We start from the raw sequence: 26,030 nt of genomic DNA, 5'->3' as shown, positions 1-26,030 counted from the left end.
TACGTTCGACTAAACTCATGTGTAGACAACTCTTACGCCAGTGTAAGAATTTCAGTTTCTTGAATTACCTTAATCCACTTTGAAAGTGGATTAAGTGAAACCAGGAAACAACTTATCCAGAATGAATAAACTATCTGAACACAGTTCTGCTTTACATTCACATCCAACCTTATACCAGTGTAATTTTCCTGGGCTGAGAGGTTCTTGGGATATATCTACATAGCAAATTAATGTGTGATTACAGACACACCAACCCTTCCTTTACTCTCACTGCCATGAGTAACAGCAGTAATGAGAGATGGTAGCACAGACTCCAGTACAACCTATTAACTGGAGCATATATATGCAGCTGGTTGTGAACAGCCTCTGCTGAAATCCACCTCATCACACACCCTCACTTCAGACACAACTCACGTCCCTTACACCGACTAGGGGGTGGGAATGCCTTGCTGCATCTCAGGTGTGTACACACACCAAAAACTGTGTGTGATAGAACTGCACAGCAGAGCTCAATGGGAACCAGGTGAATTTAACTTCAGTGGTTAATCATGCTGGAGAAGAAGCACTGGCTTGCACATTTTTAATATACACACCTCTGAAAACCAAATAAAGCATCAGCTGTGTGACTGCAGAAGCCAAATTAAGTGTGCTGTAGACAAGCACAACTCAGATGATTTCACTAGGGCTGGATTTGGCTCCATAGTTGAAATCTTGCTTATTTGGCTGATACTTGTTTTGTTACCTATCTGCTCATTTATTTTAATGAAGTTAATGCATTTTAATGTTCCTTTAAGTGCATTCCAAAAATAGCAATTTGATTAACTCATTTGTTTTTAAAAATGTAACAATCACAATGAAAAATCTCTGTTAGCTGAGGTACAGTGTAATTTTAAGTGGCATCTTGGGTAGCTATGCCATACCCTTCATTCTTTCAAACAAATTCCTCACATCAAACAAAAGAGCCACACTTAAAAATGAATGGCAAAATGCAGACAACAATCAAGCTGTACACACTGCTTTTCAAGTTGACCAAAAATATCTATCAGTAATGTACTCTGTACTGTGCTGAGGCAGTAGAATTAAGACAAGGTAAGACTTTAGCCTAAAAGCAATCCAAAATTACTCCAGAACAGAAACATGTAGCAAGCTTGTCTTTCCAGCCAAGCCAGAAAGCATCCTGAGTAGCTTGGGTTTAAAAAGAAGAAGAAAAACAAACCAACGACCTAATGCTTTCAAATTCAGGCTTCTCAAAATGATGCTCAGACTGTACGATATTCCAATAATGATTCCTTTTTTCCCCCAACTCTTTTCCCAGCTGCAGTAGGTGATCCCACCATTTAAAATAAGGTCCTGCCGAGGGCAATGACCCCAGCAACAGAAAAGGTATACACTAACTTCTAGCTGACTTTATCACCTTATAAAAACTGCAATTGCAAAACCTGATTAGAAGCAATATTAAGCAAAGGCAATTGTCCCTTTTATTGTATTTAAATGAGGAAAATGAAAGCATTAATGCTAATATTAAGGCTGAACAGAGGCAGTTGCAAAAAAAAAAAAAATTAGTTTCAGCCCTGCTACATGCATCCCTTCACGAACTCTGCTGCGCTAGTTACCTGTGCACTGCCGATGTTGTAACTTGTTATTAAAACAGGTAGTGTGAAAAGCAACACAGAAGAAGGAAACTTGTCTCAGGGCTCTGCTGGGACGCTCCGCGGTCACGGAGTAGGTGGTGTGGTGCTGCGGAAATTTGGAATGCAATGTGTGGGTAACAACTGGTTTTTAGATGAAGAGGCACTTAAACTCAGGCTGCCATGGGTAGTTTAAGCGAGGCCTAGTTCTGGGAATACTTTTGCAGGCGAGTTAAGTCTCACACGTGAAAATGTCCTCGGAATTTAGTGGGAGCGTTCATGGAGATTTGCAGGACCTGGCTTCGGGAAGCACACGGACCCAGGGCAGCGGATGCGTGCGGCTGCTGCCACGGCCGGGCACAGCGCTGCCAGCCTGCTCGGCGGCCCCGGGGCTGCCGCAGGCCCCGGCTCGCTCTGCTTTAAACGCGAACCTTTCTGCTTCAGGGAGCAGCTGCTCGGCTGCCCCAGCAGCAGAGATGGGGAGCGATGGTTCCGGCTCCCCTCACCGAGCCGTGCCAGGGTCTGCGCCAGCCCTCGGCCGTCCTCGGCGGCGCCGCCATTGCGCAGCCGGGTGCCCCGGTGCGGCCCGGTCCTCAGCTCCCCCGGGCGCCCCGGCTCCCGGCGGGGCCGTGGGGCGCTGTGCGCCGGGGGCTCCCCCGCCTTCCTCTGCAGAGCCTTGCAGGGGAATGGGGGGGGGGCGCGGCGCCGGGCCTGCACGGCGGCAGCGGTGCGGTATCCTCGCTGCTCGCCCGGCCTCCTCTGGCATTCCGGGTGCTTTTCTTTTTTTGTATATATATTTTTTTTAATTTACTGATTTGTGTGTGTGTGCGGTGCCCGTTCCCCCGCCCCCGCTCGGCACATGGCCTGCTGGCGGCCGGCGGTGCCTGTGTCCCCGCGTCCCCTGGGCGAGGTGTCCCGTCCGCCGCCCGCATCCCAGCCGTGGGGGCCGGCACCCTCTCCCTCCCCATCCCCCCATTTCGGCAGTCGCCTTTTTTGTTGTTGTTGGTTTGGATTTTGGTTTTGTGGGTTTTGGTTTTTTTTTCGTGGTTCTGTTTGTGTTTTTTCCAGGCGGGACGTGGCGGTGACCGGCGAGGCTCGCCCGGCACTGAATGTCACCCTGAAGGTAAAATGAAAGACACGGAGATGAACGCATGCCTGCGCCCCGCGCCGCCGCTCCCCCGCGCCCGCCGGCGAGCGGCCGCCACCATCGCGGGGCGGCAGCCCCCGCCGCGCCCCGGATTTCCTGTCCCGGCTTTTTGTTACTGCGCCTTAAAAAAAAAAAGCAAAAAATTAAAAAAAAAAAATCCGCATGCGAAAGAAACGTGCACGTACCCGGTAACGAGCCCAGGAAAAACCCGGCCGCTTCCCCCTGCTCCTGCCAAGTTATCATTGGGAACACAGGCAGGCGCCGTGACGTCCCGGGTCAGGCCGAGTGCGGACCGGCGCTACCAAGGCGGCAGGGAGGAGCGGAGACGCCGCGGGGGCCGGGGCCGCGGGGACCGGGGCCTCAGCCGCCCGCCCGCCGCCGCTCTCCGCCCGCCTGGGCCGCGCCCGCCGCCGCCGCCGCCCCCCGCGCCCCCCGCGCCGCCGCCGCGGCGCCGCTCGGCCTCCCGCCCGCCGGTGGCTCCCCCCTCGCCGGCGGAGGTCGCGGGAGCCCAGTTAAAGGAGGCGTGTGTAAAGATTTTGCAATGTCCCTGCATGGTGTTGTAGACTTTCCTAGCAAAGAAACCGGCTTCGGCTTCTTTAAAATCCCCGACGACTCACCTGATTAACCTGCCTGCGGTTCTGAGCTGACCAGGTAAAGCGAGCCCCCGCACCCCGCATCCCCCCGCACCCCCGCCAGCTGACATTGCATGGGGGGCATGTTTGTGCTTGGAGATGAGCCGCTGCCAGGAGCGCTCTACCCCCCCACCCCCGCGCCCCATTCCACCTTCAGCCCTTGCCAATTGCACTTGCTCAGAGTCGTTTCCCCCCCCCTCCCCACCCCCCCAAAAAAAAAATATCAATCCAGCTTCGCAAAAAGCCGCACGACAGCAGCGGCCACGCGGGGTTCAGTGGCTCTCCCCTCTCGGACAATTATTTAGAATTATTGGCCGGGTGTCTGGGGAGGGGGGCGGGGGTGGGGGCAAGAAGGGAAGGAGAATGATCTTTTGGCTGCTGACAGATCCTACCCCGCAGGTTGTGTGTATGTGTGTGTATGTATGTGTGTGTGTTCGCGTGTCCCTCCCGCCCAGGGTCAGGAGTGCCGGGAAAGTGACGAGGCTTTAGCCCGCAAGAGTTTAGGGCCGGGGTCCCGGGGTTGCTCCGGCGGCTGCGAGCAGAGGAGCGGGATCGGACTGTGCCAGCCGGTGCCCGGGCTCGCCTGGCTGTGGCGGAGGCTGCCCGTGCCTCCCTGCCCCCCGCCGTGCCCTCCCGGGAGCCCCGGAGTGTCCCGGCTGCGGCGCGGGGCGAGGCCGGCGGGGGGGCCCGTGCCCGTCCCTCCCCCGCCGCTCTCTCCTTCCTGGAACACTTGTGCGGGCGGCGGGAGCGGAGCAGGCCCGGGGGGAGCCCTGCCCGCCGGGCGGGGGTCGGGGCGCTGCGCTGCCGGGCGGGAGCGGCGGCGGGGCCGCCCCACGCGGGACGCGCTCCGCGCCGCCCGTGCCGGGGGTCGGGACCCGCGGGCGGACGCGCGCACACAAAGGCGGCGGGGCCACGCGCTCCCGGGATCAGGGCAGGCGAAGGAAAGTGTGCAAAGTCCACGCGCTGCCCGCTCCTCCTGGCACTTGGCCCTCCCAGCGTCGGCCGTGGGGAGGAGGGGGGCGTTTGGGGAAGTGCCTGCCTGTGGGGTCCGAGTGTGACCTGGCGGTGAGGATTGTTTTCCCTTTTGTAATTTTTTTTTTTTTTTTTATTTTCCCCTGGTCATTAATGCCATGGAGGCATGACTGGTCTGGAGGTACGTTTGGAAGCGCTTCAGAGGAGGCAGCCCTTGTACTGATTCTAGTTAATATTTTTTTCGTGATCCCAGAGAAGAGAGGACTGCATTTAAGAGATGACTAAATAATGGGGGAGGCAAGTCAAAATGAGTAGAATATAAAGGAGACAAAAATGAAGGTGAATTGGTAGTGTGGGAAGGCAGGCACTGAGCAGCTTGGATTTCTCTCCGTTGATTCTTCCCCTCCCCTACACTGTACCCCTATCCCATGGCACCCCCACTCCCTGGAGTCCAGTCTTTTCATGCTACTAAGGCTAACAGTAAACATAACAGAAAAACAGACGACCCCTCCACCCCACGTCAACCTGTGACTGGGAGGGAAATAGAAGTGCCCTTTGTATAAACCCACCAAAGTTTTAGGCATTTATTAGCTGCCCTGTTTAAAATACAATGTATAAAACTTGCTTGTACATTTCATTATTACTTTCCTGTTTTATTTCAGAGGACAAAATGTTCTAGTGTAGCATGCCTACCCTCACTTTTAGAATGGGAGTAGTTTACAATATAACCTACATTAGATTGTACTTGCTGCGTGCATTGCATTTCCACTGAAAATAGTCAGAGACTTAGAATGACAAAGTGACTCGTGGTTATGATCTTCCTTGTCTTGGGAGCATTAAGGTAGCTGGGGTTCAGTGTGCTGGGGAGGGGGCTCCGTGGTGTGAGGTGTTTCATGTCTGTACAGGAATCTGGCAGGTCTCCTTTTAGAGGACTTTGAAAATGTGCTGGGGGCAGGAGAAGGTAAACACGACATTCACCGTGTTCGTTATCAAAATAAGGAAAACAAATCGATTGCATTAACTGTCTGTGCAGTATCACACTTATTCCACAGTATTTTGTCAGAAATTAAAAGGTTACCACTAGAGTACTATATCCATATCTCCAGCCTGGCACCACTTATTACTGCAATGGTATTTCAATATTAAGTGATCTTAGAGATATTTCGTCTTTCATTTTGAATCCTGAATTTGAATCAGCATTAGGATGTCAGGGCTGTGAGATAAGGTATAACAAACTAAGTAGACAGCTGAAGGGCTCCTGGTGAAGGTGTTGCTGAGAAGGATATCTTGGGCCGTTCGCAGTAACCTTGTTTACAGGGACGTTTCAATTGCAACCTGAATTTCAGCAAGATGCTGCCTGGACTAATGCCTGCGTGTCTGAAACCCATCACGAGTGTCTTTTGCACTCCAAACCTTCTCTCTGCCTTCCTTGAATAATTGTAAAAACTTTTCTGGAAGGTTAGGATGATTTTCTGATATGAAAATTAAGATGTTTTCCTAAGAGGAACACTGCTCTTTGAACTCATGTACATTAGCAACAAAGTATTCATGAGGTTTGATTTTTTTTTTTGGTTCTCTGATGTGTCAGGATCAGTAGTTGCACCAGTCTTTTTAACTTCACGAATATGGCTTTGATTTATTATATTTTAGCCTCGGTGGTTTCAAACGTATTTTGCAGCACATGAACTCGGTTCAAGTCAGAATGTGAAAAAGAGGCATATAGTAACAAGGAACAGTTTTGTAGTGATCTACTAATTTTTTTGTTTTCTTTTCCTAAAGCTGTTCCAGGAAAATCACGTGAATTTAGCGAGTGGGTGCTAAGTGCCAGCAGCCACATTGATGAAGAAAAATGCTGTTGAAATACTTTGGAATAATAAATAGGATATGTAATGGTCAACCACAGGATAAACATTTTACACGGTGTTTTTATGGCTCTAAATTGGCTGCATTGTAAACCAAGCTCACTGCTCTATTAAGTCATCAGAGTTTTCAATTATTTAAGATTTTCAGTCAGGCCATCTAATACAGTCTTCATCATCCCCATCAGAAAATTATGCATAAAGTTGTAATTTCTTGTTGTTGCTGTGTGAGGGCTTTGTTGTGGATGTAGGTTTAATTTTGGCTTATCAGGACAAATATTACAAAGCACGCACACAGGAAAAAAATGATATGGAAATAGCCCCAGTCCTACGAAATGGGGATAGTTACAGTACTGAAATGTACCTAATACAATTTGAGATCCACTCACTAAGAAACCTTGACAGTATCTGCCTTGCAGGTACCATGCATTTGGAAATACTATATCTCCATTTAAATGCAGATCTTCAGTTTTCTCCAGGGGGCAGTTGGTGAATCTTTCGATTGAACCACCGGTACTAGAAAAACTTAACTGAAGATTTACCCATGAACAAGAGACCCTTTCAAGTCTGCTTTTTCGAAATAATGATTATAAAGTTTCCTAATATTGCAATTTTATATTGATTTTGAATGCCTTTTCAGAAGTGACAGAGAAGGAATAGTGCCTTTTACTCAAGATAGGCCAGTGTCTGCATGCTTGTTTAGCAATCCTAACAGAAATAACTGCTACGAATAACTTCTTTGTTTTTACCTGGGTATCGTGTTTGCATGTGAGTTTTATCAAATGGACAGAGCAGTCTTGCTTTGATTTTTGACCTAGATTCCTCCTGGTTATTCCAATACAGCTAGTACCTGCTTATTTCCCACTGTGAAAATAGGAGAACAACTGTTGATGCTATCTAGCTGGGGCTGCATGGTAGGCACGCATGTCCAGTCCTCGTCCCTCCTCCTCCTTGGCTTCCTTAGTAATGGATAAAATAGCACTGGGGGCCAAAGAGGGTGCAAGCCTGTATTTATTTCTCCTCCTGTGAATTTTCATTCTTTGAGGGTTTGATTCACAGAAAAGGGGGGAAGAGAAGAATGAGTGAATTTATGTCCATCTCCCTATTTGGCATGCAAATTTTGCACGCTTACAGGGATGAGCAGGGCCATAAAACAAGTCACACATCCACCTCATTCTGTATTTGCTTGAAATTCAGTGTCAGCAGGTGCCAGTCCTCCTTAGAGGGGTTGCACCATCTAGTTTCTAGTCCAGTTTCTATATTGTTTGTCAGCTGTTTAGTTTTCAGTGTAACCCAAGGATTGAATTAAATGCCCAGACACAGGGAATGGCAGCTCTCTGTTTGGGATGCAGGCAGCACAAACTACCAGAAGCAGGGCAGGCAGCAGATCAGGTCCTGATCTTTTCTGTGCTGGGCATAGTCCATGTACTCACTCCATGCATTCCTGGCTGCTCCTGTCTTCCCACTGTGGGCAAGGGTGCTGCCCGGGGATACTGCCCTCGTCCCTGTGCCAGAGCCATAAGACTGTGGAAATACCATCCACATTATGCTTACTTGTCAATGGCATATAGTCCACTGGCCTCAATACCTCGGAGAAAACGTGCACTTCAGCCTCTCTGTGGGCTTCAGGCAGATCTGCAAAGTACAATCTTACATGCACCAGCATTAATGGCAGAGCTCCCATTCAGCTTAATTGATATTCCTATAAAGATCTGCAGGTTTCTGTTTCTAGTGGAGGCTACAGCTGGGTGGACTTCTTAAAGGGATGTTTTGCATATTGAGGTTGAAAGGGAAGTCGAGCCTGATACATTAACTTATCATCTGTGTCATTCTCTTGACATCATTTGGATTACTACAAGCATAAATGACAAGGAGATTAGGTGCAAGTTCTTCACACACACACATGCTTTTTTTAGCATGTTGATCAGTGGAGATGTTACTTCTCTGAAAACCTTGTTCTAAGTCAAGTCCAGGCAAGCACAAACCTCTGCATGCGTATACAAGCGGAGCAAGGCCTATCCTTTATAATACATTTTCCCCCCTTTAATATCTAGGCAAGATCTCTTATTATAACTCGACCATTAGGGGAAAGAAAATGGAACTTTTCTCAAACAGCTTTTCTGTTGGGGAATCTAGTGGCAGTTGCTTTGAAGCATGTGTAATTGATTATCATACATTTATTTTAAAAAGGAGACATAACAAGGAATCTGACATGATGTTTTGGAATATATCTTCTCCCCACAATGTTCTTGAGGGAAATGTAAGGTTGCAGGCATCATTTCATGCCCTGTATGTTTTTGAACATAAATCAAAGAAATTGTTGGAGAGTTATAGATGTTCATAGCAACTGTAGCTATAATAAACACATGCAGTATATATTTTCCAAGCTATTTTGTATGGGTGAAAAGCCGAAGCTGGCGTTTTGTATGAACAATTCAGCTTAATCACTGAAAATTTATTTCCTTGTTAGGGTGGTTTACCAGTGTAGCATGAAGTTGTACACCTTCGTTTAAGTTCATCTGGTTATGAAGGCTCAGTTAAAATTGGAAAATAATTTAAATTGGATCTAGATACCTTGAGTGAATTGTTTCCAATGCCAAATTTATCGTGATGCCTCCATGGTGATGTTTGCATCTATATTATCACCTATATTGGTTTCAACGCATGCTGGATGCTTTAGCGAGCAAATAAAAGATAAGAACACAGTGAAAACCCAAACAATTTTAATTGTACTTATAGCACAAAATATGAGCATATTTAATACAATGGGACAGACAATCTTGAAGAATTGAGTAGTGCAGAGCTTCTAATGGGAACAGCAAGTAGCTTAGGCATACACAGTTCCTGAGGATTGTATTAGTTTTGGTTTAAAGTCTTGATAGATGAAGAGGATTATTCAACTAATACAGAGAGGTTTCAGTGAGAAGAGTATAGCCACTCATTTTGTGATGATGCAGAAGATGTTCCATATGCTGATTAGGATCCATGTGCCTTTAAAAGTTAAAAAGAAAATCCGGTAGTCACAGTTATGTGTATGGATAGACGAAGGAGAAGGACACATTCAGGCTCTGTGCAGGAATCAGACAAGTCTAGACGAACAGTTTCAGACTTAATATTTAAGCAAAATCCTAAGTGTCTGAATAAAATGGATATGGATTTGTTTTTTGGATATGTTTTTTTGAGTCTCTGTGTCCTATTTGATTCTGAGATTGATAATTAAAACTGATACTGTTTATTGAAAATTTTGAGACCAGCTGAAAGGTGGGACTTTTTGTAAAGTGTCACTATGCTTCTGCTGGACTTCTGTTTCATTGTGGTTGCCTTCAACGGCTCCTCTTAAATTACAAGAGGCACAAATCTCTTTTTAAATGAGAAAGCATGTCTCTTATTACTTGACTGCTGGAAACAAGGTTTTAAAATCTAAAACAAATATTTGTGTAAAAACTGAGAATTTGGTCTGGTTTAGTCGTTTGTAGTATTAACTATAAGTGTCTTCTTGATGATATGTTTGAATTTTAAGGCTGTCATGAATTGAACAAGCTTTCTAAATGTTTACAAGTGACAGATGTCAGGAAGACCGGGCATGGCCCATCTTGGACACCTGTACTAGCTTAGCCTTTAGAAGAGTAGGCAGTGGGGTTGGCTTCCAAGGACTTCCCTTTCCACTGGGGATAGGAAGGATGGAGACCTGAAGCTTCTGACATCATGTAAGCTCAGGGTCAGCCTCACCTTCATTTCTCTCCTAGCTCTTGCTCCTCATCCTATCTGAACATATTTTTGTGGTCCTGCCTTAATAGCCAGACTACTTTACCGCATCCTCTGAAGATTGGAAAATAGGCTTTGAATTGTTACTATTCTCCTTGCTGGATACAATGCTGTGAAAACAACATTCAATGAGAAAATCAGAAAGGAGAGAAGGGGGAAGTCAGGGTCCTGCAGGTTGAGGTATATCTGGGAAGACTGGGAGGAGAAAGATTTTGCAGTTCCAGTTTGTCCCATGTTTGGGACCTGTGTATACTTTTACAAAAGAAGGTAGCTGGAGGAGCTGTGTCCTTGGATCTGTATTGACCCAGCTGTGGCAAGGGGGCATGGTTATATAGGAGAGAAAAGGAGGAGTGGAATCAAACTTGGAGTGGCTGCCCTCTAGCCTTGAAAAGTGCCAGTGCGTTTGTGTGGGGTAGGACTGCTGGATATGGTCATATTACTGCTCATGCAGCATTCAGAAGTCTCAGATTTTCTGTGCTGTCAGTTGGGTTTTTAGAGGCTGTTGAGGAGGAAACTTCATTCACTGTAATTCCTGCTTCCACGGGGATTGTACTTGTCTTAAATTAGTGCCTTGAGTTTCACCTGACAAAAAGAACTTGTTTTACTCTGTGCTGAATTTCCAACAGAAAGAAACCCCTCTTCTGATATACTAGAGTCAAAAAGGACCAGGTGGATGAGTGCTGTGTGTGAATTATGTACAGTGTGGGCAGCAGGCTGGGCACTGGAGCACAGAGAGCAGACGGTTCAAGGTCACTCATGGCCCTTGGTATGGCACATCTGGGAGCAGGATGCACAGCTGTGAGATTTAGTCCTTTACTTTTCTACAACATGCAATCCCTTTCTCACAGCTTGGGCAACAGAGAAGCTGTGCTTTTGCAACATGCATTAAATGTGGTGGTGTCAGTTCAGGCATGGGAAGGTGAGGTGATGTGTTGGAAGTGATGCAGGCAGACTGTGAGCCTTGCCTCATAGCCAGGATTTTGAGTCGGTGCCTTGCAGTGTCCCTTGAGGGAGAAGGGTGAGATTAAGCCTCCTGATGCCACCACACACTTTCATTTCTCTGGTGTGACACCGTCCAGGGGTGAACAGGATCCTTCTCCCAGAGGAGGGACACAAATTTGGAAGAAACGTGTGTTGAATCAATATGGTTACCCTCCTGTAAATGGTGCCTACTTTCAACAAAAACGATTTTGGATGTTTGGATGTTTGGATGTTTACTTGTTCTTACTTTTTTTTATTTGAAGGGAGGTGAGAACATGAACTATGAGTGTCTCAGAAGATTGGGCCACAAGCCCTTACACTTGTTTGTGCTTGTGAATGAGTGTGTGCACACGTGTGCAACGTGCCTACCCAGACTTGGATGTTGTGTATGCACAGGATCTCAATTATTTTGCTGTTTGAATCACAGAGCATATTGTCTTGATGTACTGTCAGTTTTGGTTTCTGCCCTTTGGAATAAAGTTCAAAATATTAAAGAAATAACACGCAATGTACTAGTAGCTAGAATAGTCATAGTGCCTGAGGGGAAAAAAGGGTGGTGATTAGTCTGTTTTACAAATGCCCAGGAAAAAAGCCCTCAACTCCTCCTAACCAAAACCTTGCAATGGTGCACTTTTAAAAGGGATTCTTCTAAATTTTGTTTCTAAGGTTTTCTGGCTATCCTGGAGAGAGAAGTAGGTCCTCTTTGGGAAGCAGCGTGCAAGCTCTGTGGTCATGCTCTGACCGAGTGCCAGGAGAATGTGTGGTCCCAGTTGCTCTTTGGAGAATCACCCTGGGCTAAATGGTGAAACAACTACATCTGAATTAATTATTGATAATTCTTTAACATCAAATGTGAGGCTGTGTTTGGAATACTGCTTCCCAGTTAAGAGTGAAATAGTTCCAGCAGATGTATTCCTTTAAAATGTTGCTTTTCTGGTCTTACTAGTTTGCTTGGACAGCAGTAAGAGCTGCAGAAGCTGGTGCAGGTTCTGCCCATCCCTGGTTTGGTTCTGGAGGGCCAAGGCAGGTGCTAAGTCTGCACTAACATATTTGGAGCCACACTGAAACTTTGGTCAGAATACCAAACTTTGCAGAATTTGGGATGTCGTGCTCTGTGGTTTTAGTCCGACAGGGACCAGGCTAGATCTGACTCTAGATAAAATACTAAATGAAAAGAACGAGCCACCTCCCACTCCTGAAATCTTTGGATTTGTACTCTGTATCAGAAAAAAAAGCACTGAGCAGTGCATGACGGATACAGGGCAGGCTCAGGATTAATTTAGGATAAACAGGATGCCTGTTGCACTTAATTTAGAAATTCTAAGGCAGTAAATGCTTTTGAGTGCAGCTAACAGCTTCTCATCTGCAAATGCCACCATGAAGACAAAGCAAAAGATACTGTGGCAAATTCTGCAGTTCACAGTCCTGACACAGACAGAACCTCCTATTACAGTGAGGGAGACTTCTGCTTGTATCACGGCTGCCTGGGATGCAGGATTTCAGAGTGGCATTAATAAAAATAATACAGTATATATACCACTTCCAAAGTCCTGCAGGACATGCAGCAAACGCCGGTGGTTTGAACTGGGTGAAGTTGTCAAAGGTTGCTTTGCTCTCCAGAGCCTGGCAGTAGCTCCTCTGAAATGTGATGCCATTGGTTTTCAGCAAAGGTTTCTTTCTGCAGGGCTGCAAACAGAGATCAGCTGCTACTGTGTATACACAACTAGGGAGCAAATCAAGCAGCACATTTAAGCAGCCTTTTTAACCCCGAGACTTTCCAAGATTTCTTCTTCACGCAGGAAGTTTCCTTTATATTGTCAGCTGTAGCACTTTGCTCATGTAATGAGATCAGAGCTAGGATCACTGCTGCACAGTAGAAAGACTTCCTTAAGACATTTGTCCTTGAAACTGCACCAAACTCTTGGAAGAACCCAGAACCTGTAAGTATGTATGATATAGGCAACAATAGCACAGTGCAAAGCTGCAATCAACCATTATACGATATCCGATTAGCAGGGCAGGAGGGATTTCTTTTTTCCGATGTTATGTTACATTCATTTTCAGTTTGTTCTAAGGAAACAAATCAATTCGGGCTTCTGATACAGTGACTTTGCAGTAGATGAGCTAGTAGTAATATGTTTGATTTAACTATTTGTTGCTGTCATGTAGCTTGTGGGACAAATATTGTAGCCATCAAACTGTAAAGAACTTTTCTTATGTTTTTAGGCATTTTTTAAAGGATTTGGAGGTCCATCTTGCAAATAAGTTTCTGCTTTGCTCTTTGATTTTGGCAACCCCACCCTACGCTAAACTATAAATAACAAGGCAAACGGAATTAGTCCGTATTGTTCTTAGGTGGCAATAACATATATTTGTTTGCAGGCTTAATTTAGTCGTTAACAATGTTGCTCTGTTTGGGGTGTTTTTTGTCTTAATTGGATTCTACTCAAGGCTGTCTATTTTGTGTTTTACTATCTTGTCTGTGTCTGTTTAAGTTACTTTGCCGGGACTGCAGTCTGGTTAAACCTGTATTTAAGCACTATTTGTATTCTGAGCACATTTCTGGTGAAATAAGTGTTTGAGATTTTTATTTTTTTAAAGCCTCGAACAGAATAGTTGTATTAGCAGTGAGCGCCAGAGGAGGCACAACATGGATGAATGTCAGACATAGACCTCATAACCCAAGTCTTCCCTGTACTAAGTCTGACCCAAACGTGTCCACTTTGGCAACTGCAACTAATAAATGCCTTGAGCTCCCTTTCAATAAATTTTTCATACACAGCGATACTTCTGTTTATCAGATTAATTTCTCCCAGGTTAGCCTGATTGATAGCTGGATTGTGGTTTCTTAAGAGCTTTCTCCATGAAACCCCACTGAAGAGCTGCATTCCATTTAACCAGTGAATGTAAAAACTGGTAACCATGGATTCAGCCACCGCTAACTGTCGAGAGCAATGACTTGTTGTAAACAATACAAATGAGCCAGGATAGCAGAAGCAACCAGACATGAAATTATTTTAATAGAAATTACGGTAAAGGTCATGTGATACTGTATTGGCTTGAATTCAGTGTTAAAGGGAAAGTATTTCGGTTTTCAGGTTTGATTTAAATGCACATCTCCACTGGCTTCATGTCCGTGTAAGACCTCCAGAAGGGCAAATGAAACAGTTCTTTGGAAAAGCCTCTGCTTAATTGTACATTGTGACTTAGGCCCTGATCCTGAAAGTGTAGGAATAGCTACAGTATGTGAATAATCAGTGGGATTATTCCATACTGAGAATGAAGTATGTTTGTAGGATTCAGACCTTTTAAAATAAGTTATTAAGAAAAAAAAATATTCTAAGAAAACAATAACCTGTCACTAAAGGTAAATAATGGAATTGCAGGTTTTACTGGTGGTGTGTGGTTTGACTGGAGATTTTTCTTTGCTTGTTTCAATAACATGAAAAGAAGTTATATTTGTCCCTTTGTTTTAAAACATTATGACTTAATTTCTCATCCAATTGCCTCAAATCCTTTTCCTAATATATAGCCTCTCTTTTGGAAAACTGGTAAACCATGGTGTCAGCTATTATAATATAGCATGATGATAGGCACATGCAGATCGCATGAGCAGTCGTGTGTCTTGTCTCAGGAATTTCCATCCCTACAAAATCTTTGCTGACTCCCAGCTGTCACATGGCTGTCACTCACAAATTCTAACCATAACCAAATCCTCCTTGCCCGGGCATGCGCTCACCAAACCTCTCTATGTACCCGTAGACACAGGCACCAATGTCCCTGCTTAAGCACTTTCTCTGCATAAATGGGTCTCTCCCCCAAGCCTGCTGCATTCCACTAATGTTGTTCCCTTAATTTTTTTCCTGGGTGCTACTTCCTTGATGTGCCTGCCCTTTGTAAGGGGGAACTTGGAAGAGGAATAGTAGCCAGGAAGAAATGCAAGCAAAATTAACTTTGTGCATTATTTAATATAATGTTTCAAATTTGTGTGAATTTAAATTCACAACTTTCATGGCCCCCAAACTTCTTCAAGAAAATTAACCCTTACTGTTCTGTAGACAGAGTACTGTCACCTTGCAGTGTACTGACTTACTGGTTTTTTGTGTTTATATTTTGTGACATTTATATAATTTGGAAAATTTAGATTGTGAGAGTCCTAGGCTGGAACTTTGGGTTTTTTTATTTTTCTAAGTTATTTCTATATTTCATACGTGCCACATACATCTATGTTGTTTTACCGGTAATTTTGATGCATATATTTTTCAACCAGAAGTACTTCAAACGATTCTCATCAGTCTCTTACAGCTGACCAGTCTCAGCCAAGCATGAGTTTCCACTAAAATGCATAGCTAGATACAGGAAAAGTCCTGCTTTCCCTATTCATCTGAGCTGCCTTGCCAGACCAAGGGGGCAATTGCTTGTGTGCTTGTGGAAGGTGAGATTTAGTTTATACATAGATTAACAGCAGGCAAAAATAGACTGACTTCTATTGAAAAGAAATACTTTGGAGAATTAAAGGGAAAGCATTTAAACAGGAATATCTGGGGGGTGGGGGGGACGGGGGTGGGAAATGCCAAACTGCAAAATATTTTCTGTTGTTTGACTTTGTCAATGTTAAGTATTGGCATCCTCCTGTATATCAGACCTGTCAGTATATTAACATGTTACCAAAAGGAAGGGGGTGGCTGGACAGGAAAGATACCAACTTGACTTTGCGTCTTTATCCTGGAAAGAATCCAAAACCAAAAGTAAAATGCAGGTGAAAGCACAGTGAGACTTCAGACCAATATCCAAGTAAATCAGGGAAACCACACTGGCCTCCTTACCATGAGCTGATAACAAAGCATCAGTAATTCCTTCACCCTCTGAAAACCAGATGGGGGCTTTATCAGTCACTGAGCCTGCCAGAGGAGACCACGTTTCAGTCTGGAGGGGATAATGCAGTACTCAGGAAGGAAGGAGTGCACCATGACTCCATGGACTTCAGTGGCATGGGAAAATGGGCAGTTTTCCTCCTCTTAAAGTATCTTTGGCATCTTTACGATCTGTGACATACGTGCTTATTCTACTTTCCTGTATTTTGCATTGAATACTGATTTTGTAATGCAAAATTTTCAGGACTTAGTGAGTGAGCTTCCAGAACTCTTTGTCCATCTGCAGATGATAGGAAGGACCGGGAAGCGTGTCCCTTTGTTTCTTCCATGGTTTATAAAGGCCAGATGCTGGTTGATGGGCAGCTGCAAGAGAATTTTCATTTGAAGTGGAGCTCTGGGAAGATGTATTTGAATCCCCAAAATGGAGACCTCACTGTTTTAACCATAGAGGAATCTCAGTGATTGCAGTCAGTTAAATGTTGCAGTGCATACCTGGGATCTGGCAGAAATATTTGCCATTAAAATAATTAGTAATAATTAATGATATCTGTTTTGCAATAACAGCAATATAGAATAGTAACATTAAGTTGTATTTTACTGTTGTAATTCTATTCTACTCTTATGGCAAGATCACTTTTATCAATAAGATAATTTGTGTATGAAAATACCATATTCACCGTCCTTTCAACTAAATTGAAGGGGAATAAGTACAGGTACCTTTAAAAAATTAAAAATGGATTTGTCATATAGAGATACAAGGTGTAGGTAATGTAAGGTAAGCTGTTATCCACATCCACTTACACTTTACTTCAGGGTTGAGACAGCCAACAGCACTGCAGGTAAGTGAGAAATAAATTGGTAACTCTTGCCAGATGGATTCCTGGCTATTAGAAACTGGACTGAAACTACTTAATTCCACAGAGCATGGCAAACTAGCTGGTCACTGAATAACAGAATATTGTTCTTTGAATTATTAACTCTTTATAAAACACCGTGATGTTTACAAATTTCTGCTCCTTTCTAGTTGTACCTCTTAGCTGGTATGTTGTTATTTTTTCATTTTTTTTTTTTGAGGACTTCTGTAGTCATTTTGTCTTTTGAGCATGTCCAAATGTGCTTCTCCCCATGAGCTATTGAAGACCCGTGATTTATGGGTTATAATGTTCTCCAGGTCAGCATAACTGTCGTAGGGTCTAAAGACAGGGCTGTGTTCTCTATCAGCTGCATTAACTTTCCATTAACTTTCCGTGACTAGAACACATATTTGATTATTCTGCATTATTCCTTTGTAAAAAAAATAAGGTAGTTCTCTGTGTAGTTTAGTTTTAACAGAACCAGACTGTCACTGACCATCAGCTTTTGCATGCATAGACTCTCTCCTTCCTGGCAAGGCTTTAGGCCCAGATCCACAAAAGGATTAGATGCCTTAAGTGGGACTTAAGTGGGATTTAGGCATTGAAAGCCCAAACTGAGATCCTCAATATCCCCACTGAACTGCCACCTAACCTTAGAAGTTGCCTAACCTGTGTGAGTGCCTACGTTTTCAATATCCAGCTTTCCCAGGTGGCCAAAGATCTGCTTTGGATGTTCTCAAGCACCTCCATCCTGACGAGGTTGAGCCTCTCTGCCCCCATCCTTCCCCTCACATCCCAGCAGACTTCAGAAAGTGCAAACTCTTCTTGCAAAATGGTGGATTTCTGTGTGTGATATCTCTCACTTTCTGCAACTGTGTCCTTGAAGGAAATGACTCTCCAGTAGGTTTCTTTCAGGACCAGCCTGGGAAAAGGCTGGGAAAAGGAATACCTTGAAAATGGTATCAAAACTAAAAAATTTAAGTATTGCTGCTTAAAAATGGAGGTCCTAGAGATGAAGTGGGGCTACAGATGAGTTTGACCTTCTCCTGCTGGCAGCATTGGATTGTTCTTGCTCAGCGATGGCTGCTCCCCAGTTGAGTGGCACAGGAGTGACTAGCAGGGCTGAGGGCTCCATGGCACAGGAACAGCACCTGAAAGCTGGGTACTGGGATATGAAATTAGCATTGCTCCAAGAGGTTTTCTTGAAGAATCAAGGCCCTGGTGTTTTGTAACAGCAGTATTTGGAGGAAGAGCTCTGTTCTGCAAGTCACTTCAGGTTTCACTTGACTGTGAATATTTTGTTCTTTGAAAGCCAGACTTATTGGGGTGTTCCATGTGCACACCCAGAAATAATAACTGCTTTTTTTCAAGCTTCAGTCTCGAGCATTTCTGGAGCCGTGGCAGGATTGATAGCAGTCTCGCTCCACAGAGGCCAAAGCAAATGTCTCGTTAGTAGCAGAGTAAGTGGTCCTGTGCCATCACTTATTTCTCAGCTGTACTCGTGACATTTCATGTGTTCTCAGCCATGTCTGTTGTTTGTTTAAATCCTGCTCAGTTCCTTGATTTATCAGTTTTCTGTAGACTTTTGTTCAAGTAGTCCCAAATGCTATCCCATTTCAAATAGATGCATCCTTATCAGCAAATAGTCTTTCATCAATAGCTTTAACTCTTTCATGTAACTTTGCATATGTCCACTTATACTGTTTTCTGGATTTTTTTTTGTTGTTTTTTTTTTTTTTTTTAAATGGGGACAATACTTAGGAAATCTCTTAGAGAGATTTCCTGAATTGTTCTGTCTTTTTTTTGTGACAAAATACCTTTTATCAACATTATTACATGGGAATATTTTTCTTTTCTCTTATTTTTTTCTTTTTTTTTCCCTGAGAGAAAGAATTCTTCACAGGGAATCCTTAGTTTTTTTAGTTTGTCAAAGATAGCCAGACTGCATGCAAGCTTATTTCTTGCTGCTTTTGATTTATGGACCTGTGTACAATCCTGAAAACAGAAATACAGAACACAGAACATATTTGGGTAGAAGTATATCTTAGAAATTATAAAAGCATAAAAAATATATTTGTAAATTTAGAAACTGCAATCATGAAAAGTCTATATACAGTGAATAAACTTAACATGTAACAACAAGTGCAGTGTGTGTTCCTTAAGAAACCTAGAAGTGTTTATATACAGGTAGGTAAAATGTGTGTGACTGTATATGATAACAACACCTTAATAGCTAAGGATATTATTAATGTATTTCTAAAACCGATACATGGAGATCTGTTATTTTCATGGAGAGTATATATTGTAAATTAATCCATGACTTTCAGTCCTCTCACTTTGTGTTTTCAGAAAAGCATGCTTGAATTATTATACATTTACTTTGGCATTTTAGTGCACCCAAACATTGTGAGCATTAGTTCATCATACATCACGAACATATGACTATTGTATGGAACCAATTTTAGGTATAGGAAGTTCAGCAAGTATTGTGCCTTGGTGGCTGCCAGATCACTGGCATGCTTGCTAAATCCTATGCACAGTGCTTCCGTTTGCTGGGTTACTCATTGAGCTTTTAATAGTCAACTTAATTTTAGTGAAGGTTCAGTTTAGCAACTCTTGCAATTAGTGGAAAATATTGCCAGCATTCATCTGGTAAACCATATTACTTATGAAAGGCACACATGGGGTATGTGTGGAGGTAAAAGATAACAGATCGATTCTGGTGGATCCCATCATGACTGGCCTTTAAGGGTAAATTACAGAACATTTTAATCATTGAGGGTAACCTTGCAGAAAATGGAATCTCGAGTTTGCATGGAGGGGGAAGTTTGGTCTCCCTTGCTCACTGTTGCTTCCCAGCACTGACAGTGGCTCTGTGCATGGGGTCCCTGGCTGCCTGTCCAGCCATGGGCTTCATGTGTGAGGTGCTGCTCCTGAGATGGGCTTAGAGCCCTCAGAAAAGCAAGGGTTCCTATTTTTGGGGCAAGCTTTTGAGCCCTGTCTTGCTTGTTTGCTTTTTCTTTCTGAAGACAGCTGAGGTATCAGAGGCGAGTCTGCTGCTTGACTTTTCTGAGGCAGTTTTATGGGTTGTTTAATGGGTACAGATAGAGGACTCCGGGTGAGATTTTCTTGGCCTCATATTAAATTGAGATATGATTTCAGCCAGCCTGTTAAGTGTCCTGAGAAAAGTAATACTGGGGACAATAACCCTAACTAAGGAATAACTTGGAAATAGAGGCAAAGGCACAACAACCAAATGCATCAAGAGAGCATTTTTTCTTTTTTCCCAAATGAATAGGTTAAAACAGATGCATTTGTCTCATGTTACTGGGAAACCAAAGCCATGTGTTTTCCAGTATGGATGGACACTACAAGAATGGAGACTACAAGGACAGTTACAGCAATGTCTTGCCCTGTCACTGGTGCTCATGTCTGATGTGGGATTTCTCAGATTCACTAATACCCAATGTCTCTTACAAAATAAGGAGAAATTGTATAATACAGGAGGCAGAAGGGCATATGCTGTCTATCACAATGGTGTCTCTTGCTCAGAAGTGGATGCCAGTTATTTGTGAGTGGAGAGAAATTCAGGAGTGCATGTCAGTCTATTGGGCTACAAGCCACTGTCTTGAACCTGTGTTGTGTGTGCAGGGTCCTATCCCAGTTAGAAATACATGGGTTTAAATAAAGGTAATCATATTTTTTTCCGTAGAAATCTAGTGTAGAAAAGTGGAGACTGTTGATAGGTCCCCTATTGAGTTGGGTGAAGAACAGAGAGCAGAGAGCTCTGATTTGTAGAAGGATGTAGGTAAGTGAAGATCTTTTCATAGGAAATTACTCCCCAAGCTGTCTTGGCTTCACTGAGATCAGTGGGAATCAGTCTGGATATCACTGTAGGTTCTGCACACTTGGGTGCTGCTCTTGCCAGTGACAGAAACCCCAGCAGAATCCTCACCATTGTGTTAGGTTTGATCTTTGCAGGAAAGGTATCACTGCTTGGTAATACTTGGAATAAAAAATCACTGCCAAAGACAGGGGGTTTAAAGCTTTCAGTTTTGTATTTTGACCCTGTTATTCTGAGTGAGACCAGCGTAGAAATTGAAACATCCTTGGGGCTTTTTGTGAAGGAGGGCAACAATGTTGCCTGTTTCCCCATTTTTTTCCAGTTATGGGAAGCTGGGGATCAAGGTTTTCGATGCTAATCACAAGAGGTCTTGAAAAAAGAAAAAATAGCAATACCTACCTTAGAAGAATATTTGTTTATAAAGTTATGTGAATTCCTTTGCAGAAAGGAGACTTAAGAAATTCCAGGCAGTTACTCCTTGGTGACAGAAGTCTGTATTTAGGCTTCTGTTAGTCTCCTTTATTTATAACAAAACCTTTGAATATAATTTCCAAGATGTTCAGCTCTCCGAAACTAAATGATAATGAGGACAGAGGGTAGGTCATGAGTCTGCAAATAAGTGTGAGATGGTAAGCTTAACCTACCAGGTGAAAGAAAAGTCAGTATAGCAACTGCATGAACACTTCAAAGCATGCACCTAGTTTGCTGCACTAACTTAATTATCCCTGCTATAGATATGTTTGACAAACATATCTATAGCCCAGATCCTGTTACTTCTCAGTGGGAAATATCAGAAGGCTTCTGTTTGGTTGCCAATTGACTGAATCCTTCCTTCTACTTTCTTGCATTAGTCTTTTCAAGGACTTTGTCTGCCTCTTAGCTGCTCTGATGAACAGAAACTTACTTCTTTCTGTTTAGTGGTGGAAAATATTGTAAGATGGAGAGTGATGCAGACTGACGGGATGGGTGTAAAATGATTTTTAAGGAGGTCTGATGAGGATTTAATCCTATTTTAATCAAATACTGCCTGAACCAACCAAAAATAAGCTCTTATCACTCATGCTGTATCAACTGTATTCTGGTGTCAGCACTATTTCTTAGCATGCATCTTGCTCCCTCTGTGTAATAGTACAGGGTGTTTTTGAGCATCCTAGTGTTGTCAACTTTCTCCACAAACACTGTGATATGAAATGTAAAGAGGCAGGAGTACCCCAGCTCTTCCATCACACAGAAATTCAAGCCAGTGCCCTGTTCTTTGACACTAAAACGTGGCCTGCTGTTGGCCAGCTGTGGGATTTAATAGGCAAAGACTGTGGGGAACTTTTCAGCTTTTTAGTCTTTCTGCTTCTGTAAAGTCTGTTATGCAGGGAGGTACAGTTTTAAACGTGGTCATTTTTAATTCCTGTCCCTGGAGTCTGGCTGACAGATTGGGAGTGCGGAGGACGGGAGTGGGCTGAAAAGACAAGCTGAAAACACAGGATGTATACATACATTAAAATGGAGCAAAACAAAAATAAGCTAACTTAGGTGAACACAGATAGGATCTGTTTCAGGGCCACTCTTAACACCTGTTTTAGATGGCCCGTGGTGAAAATCATTCACTTAAAAAGATGCTATTTATGTCTTCCCTGAACTGAGTTTACAGAAGCACCAACAGTTTTAAGTGGAGAGAATAGAGATCAAATTTTGGTAGTTTTTTTTCCCTTTTCTTTGGCTTTTTTTTTTTGTCTGAACAGCAGTATTTTCACTGTAAACCTTAAAACATCTCAACCAAGTAAAAGAAAACTTTGACAAGTGTTTGTTTTAATACACTGTTTATATTAGCTACAGCCCTTGATCAGAAGCCCATAGGCATTGATGTATGCAAAATATAAGTTGTTCAACAAATATTCAAAAATCATCAATCTGGTTTCATAGGTGTAAATCTAAAATCCATCCTCAGGCTTTCGAGGTGTTACTGTGGATTCCCACTTTTGTAGCAAAGACCAGAACTTGTTGACAGAAGCTTTCTGATTTGAGAGTGCAGGTTAACATAGGAATGTTTTATCAACTGGCTTTGCTCCCCGTGCTGATTTTGACAGGTCATGCTGGAAATAAGACTTTGAGCTTTCCAAATATTTCTGCTCCATCTTGGCATTTGAATTTTGTTATGAAACACTCCTTCTGTGATAATTTCTGCAAGCTTGTCTGTTTTGGAGGAAGGCATTGAGTTTTCCCTATTTCTATTAAACTCTTCATGGTTTTATCTTTGTTTCCTCTATCATCATATTTTTTATTTTCTCTTGATGATTGTTAAACCTACTTTTTCCTTGCATCAAGGTTTTGAGAAGAAGCATTTATAGCTTGATTATTGACTACATTCCTACTATAACTGCAAGAAGGACTGCATCTTGAGTGAAGTATTTCTTGTGCATGTAGAAGTAGAGTAACATAGGTGCATGGCAAGTTGTTACTTTTATACACAGAATGCCTGTAACAATGTATTAAAAGCAATCAGTGAATAGAAAATTAAGGGAAAACTATTCTTTTAATGCACATATGCATCTCTCTGTGCCAGCTGCAAGAAAGTTGTGCTCATACTTGGATGTAGTGATGCAGTTTAATGGAAAGAGTAAATGCCTAGGAGTAGCTTGCATTCAGGCTCTTCCCAATCTGCACACCTTTAGGAAGTATTTTAAGATTTCTGGATGATAGAAAGAGCTAAATATTATTTAAGCCCGCTTAGTTAGATAGTAGGCTTTAGTCTGTATTATTTTTGGTTTGTGTATTACATTAATAGAGTGTGCAACTTCTAGGAGAGTCTTTTGTTCTTGCATGCTGCACTTCTCTTTGGCCTCTCTTTTTCTGGCTTAATTTTATTGGATGGTAAAGAATGCAGTAAGTAGTTACTTGAGCAATGAGGAGGTGCATAAATAGCAAACATATTGAACTGTGGACAAGAACTGTTTTTTTGGATGCCTCTGGAAGAGTGATGACCCTCTCAGTGTGTTACTGTGGGGAAGTGACAGGTGCTTGCTGTCCCGTGATTATCCATGTAGCTGGTACTTCTTCAGTGCCCAGCAATGTGCTCCCTGTCCTGCTTTGCTAAAAGGCCACTTATCTAAACAGTGACAGGAGGTCAAATGGTAGCTTCAGAGCCCCATAGATGACAGATCTGTATTTATGGCTTTTAATGGTTTATGTGCAGCTCAAAATCATAACCTATAGGATAGGACTTCCAAACTTCCACTGTCACAGGGGGACTTTTCCTACTGTGCCACGTCATGGCTGCAGCAGACCTCTTTTCTATCTGTACTGTGCACGGAAGAACCTGTACAGCAGCACAGGCAGCATAGGCTGCCCAAATACTTAGTTTGCCCTTCCCTCTGGGATGAGGGCAGCAGGCTGGATTTTTCCATATCGACATGTAATAGCTCACTTAGTACAAGAAACATGCAGTATAGCTGGAGAGCCTTGCTCTGAGTAATCATCTGTAACTGCAAGTGAAAATTTCTAAAAGCAGATCAGTAATCTGGAAAAATTGTATGTATTTTGTTAAAGGAAGTCTCTGAGCCACAAATAGATGGATGTTGGGAAGTGTAGTCTGGGGAATTGTCACTATACGTCTGCTCTATGACCTTCACTAAGCATCTGCTGCTTGCCATGGGCCTGGACAAGCCAATCAGCCAATGGCCCTTTGGGTTCACCTGCTGGGGCCATTCTAGGTGCAGCAGGGCACAGATGACCATGAATATATCTGCATGTATATGTGCAGGGGTGGCTGAGTGGTCATTCACTGGGGAGTATACAGCAGTGGGCACATAACTGCAGCACATCATAATCCTATTCTGATACTTTTTAATTTATTTTTTTTTTCTCAATGCTTTTGAAAAAAAGGCTGCCTAAAAGACCAGCATGTTCAACAAGTTTAATTTACCCTTTGTTCTTTGGGTGTCTCCTGTAGTGAGAACCTAAACTCCTGCAGTTCTAGCCCCGTGTTTGCAATTCAGTGTGTATGGTTACCAGAGTGCCATGGATTATTATTATTGTTGTTGTTGTTGTTGTTGTTATTTTTTTAAATTTACTTGTTGTTTAAGAAGCTGTAAAAATAAGGCCAGGCTGTGACAAAAAGAGATGGGCTAAAACTGATGCTAAATAAATAATCTCTTACCACATCAGAAATGGAGACGGGACCCTTGCATCAGTTTTTAATGTCTTACAAAGTGGGGGATGCCACTTCCCTTCAGTGTGGAATGTGAACATTGCCTTTGTGAATGGCAGAATATGATGTTATCTTGTGGCACAGTGATTTCACCTGCTCATTTTTAAGGGACTGTCCCACCTCTGAAACCTAGGGGCTTCTGTAAAATATTTAGTTAATTCAAACCCATACTTGTCTCAAAAATATCTTTCTCTGCAGTTTCTAGAAAGTCTATATAGGCTTGATATATGTTGGAATTATTTTTTATCAAGCACCTGCTTTCTTTGCCTAGCTCAGTTATGCAGCAAGGTTGGTTTTACAGTATTAAGAAGTGAGCAATATATTCCATATGCCACCAAGCTTTGTAAAGAATCCTGCTGATGACAATTTCACAGCTGCTGAGAAATAGGCCAAGCCTTCCCTATAAAGTGACAGTAAGGAAAAGAATAACTATTCCATTCGTATTGGCCATGCATCCTCCCCAACTTTTTCCCTCTTTAAGGAAAATGTTAGCCCTTCCGAACTATGGAACAACAGATGGTGACAGAAACCAATTTCTACTGCAAAGCCATTTGGTCAGGAAGTATCAAAAAATGTTTTGGAATTGTGAAAATGAATTCTTTGCTGCAGGGCTACCAGCAGCCTACTAGAAATAAGACATGAAGCAACTGCTTAACAAACCCAAGAGCCTGCTTGGCCCTGAGTGAAATGGCTTTGGTCAAACATTTTGGAAATTAAGAACTTTATATACGTAGGGCCTGGACTTCAGAAGTGTTCTGAGTATTATGGATGTTACACGGATTAGGTTCTTAATTTCTGGTAACTGGTTGCTTGACCAGCTACCAAGAAAGTAGCCTTCAAAATATGCAGAATGACCTCCAGCTGAGACAAGCTTAATATAGCTCCTCCTGGCCTAGTCAGGTGGAACCTTCCCTTTTGGCTCAGCCGATTTGCTGCCCACAGACCATGAAAGTCCCAGGGATCTGGTAACATACAGGGACACAGAATTAGTGCAGAAACAGTGCAGACCGCTCTACTCACAGGTTGTGTTTAGTAGGTTGTGTGTGTCTGCAAGTTGCTGGATGCAGCAGGTTCCTTTGACAATTTCTGTACCTGACCAAATGCATCTCCTTGGAGAGCAGTTTGACAAAGAACATTGTTTATTTTTTGGAAGTGCACCATAGTTGTCTGTCTGTGCCATTAACTCTCTGAAATAAACAGCAACATGTTTTTTCCCTCAGAGTTTCCATACTGAGTTTTAGCCTCTTCTATAGAAAATGGCTTGAAAGAACTC

At 43.1% G+C, this 26,030-nt stretch overlaps 1 protein-coding gene across 1 annotated transcript in view; it reads left to right on the top strand.

Annotated features, from left to right (window-relative positions):
* The first annotated feature begins 12,826 nt into the window (after positions 1–12,826).
* The window catches only part of ESRRG (estrogen related receptor gamma), a 359,449-nt gene continuing 346,245 nt past the window's right edge, over positions 12,827–26,030 (top strand). Inside the window, exon 1 of the mRNA XM_062490429.1 lies at positions 12,827–12,924. Coding sequence (XP_062346413.1) covers positions 12,827–12,924 — 98 coding nt within the window. The remainder of the gene's footprint in view (positions 12,925–26,030) is intronic.

This window comes from Cinclus cinclus, chromosome 3 (genome assembly GCF_963662255.1).
Source record: "Cinclus cinclus chromosome 3, bCinCin1.1, whole genome shotgun sequence".
Classification (NCBI taxonomy): domain Eukaryota; kingdom Metazoa; phylum Chordata; class Aves; order Passeriformes; family Cinclidae; genus Cinclus; species Cinclus cinclus.
This window is presented reverse-complemented; position numbering and strand designations above follow the sequence as displayed.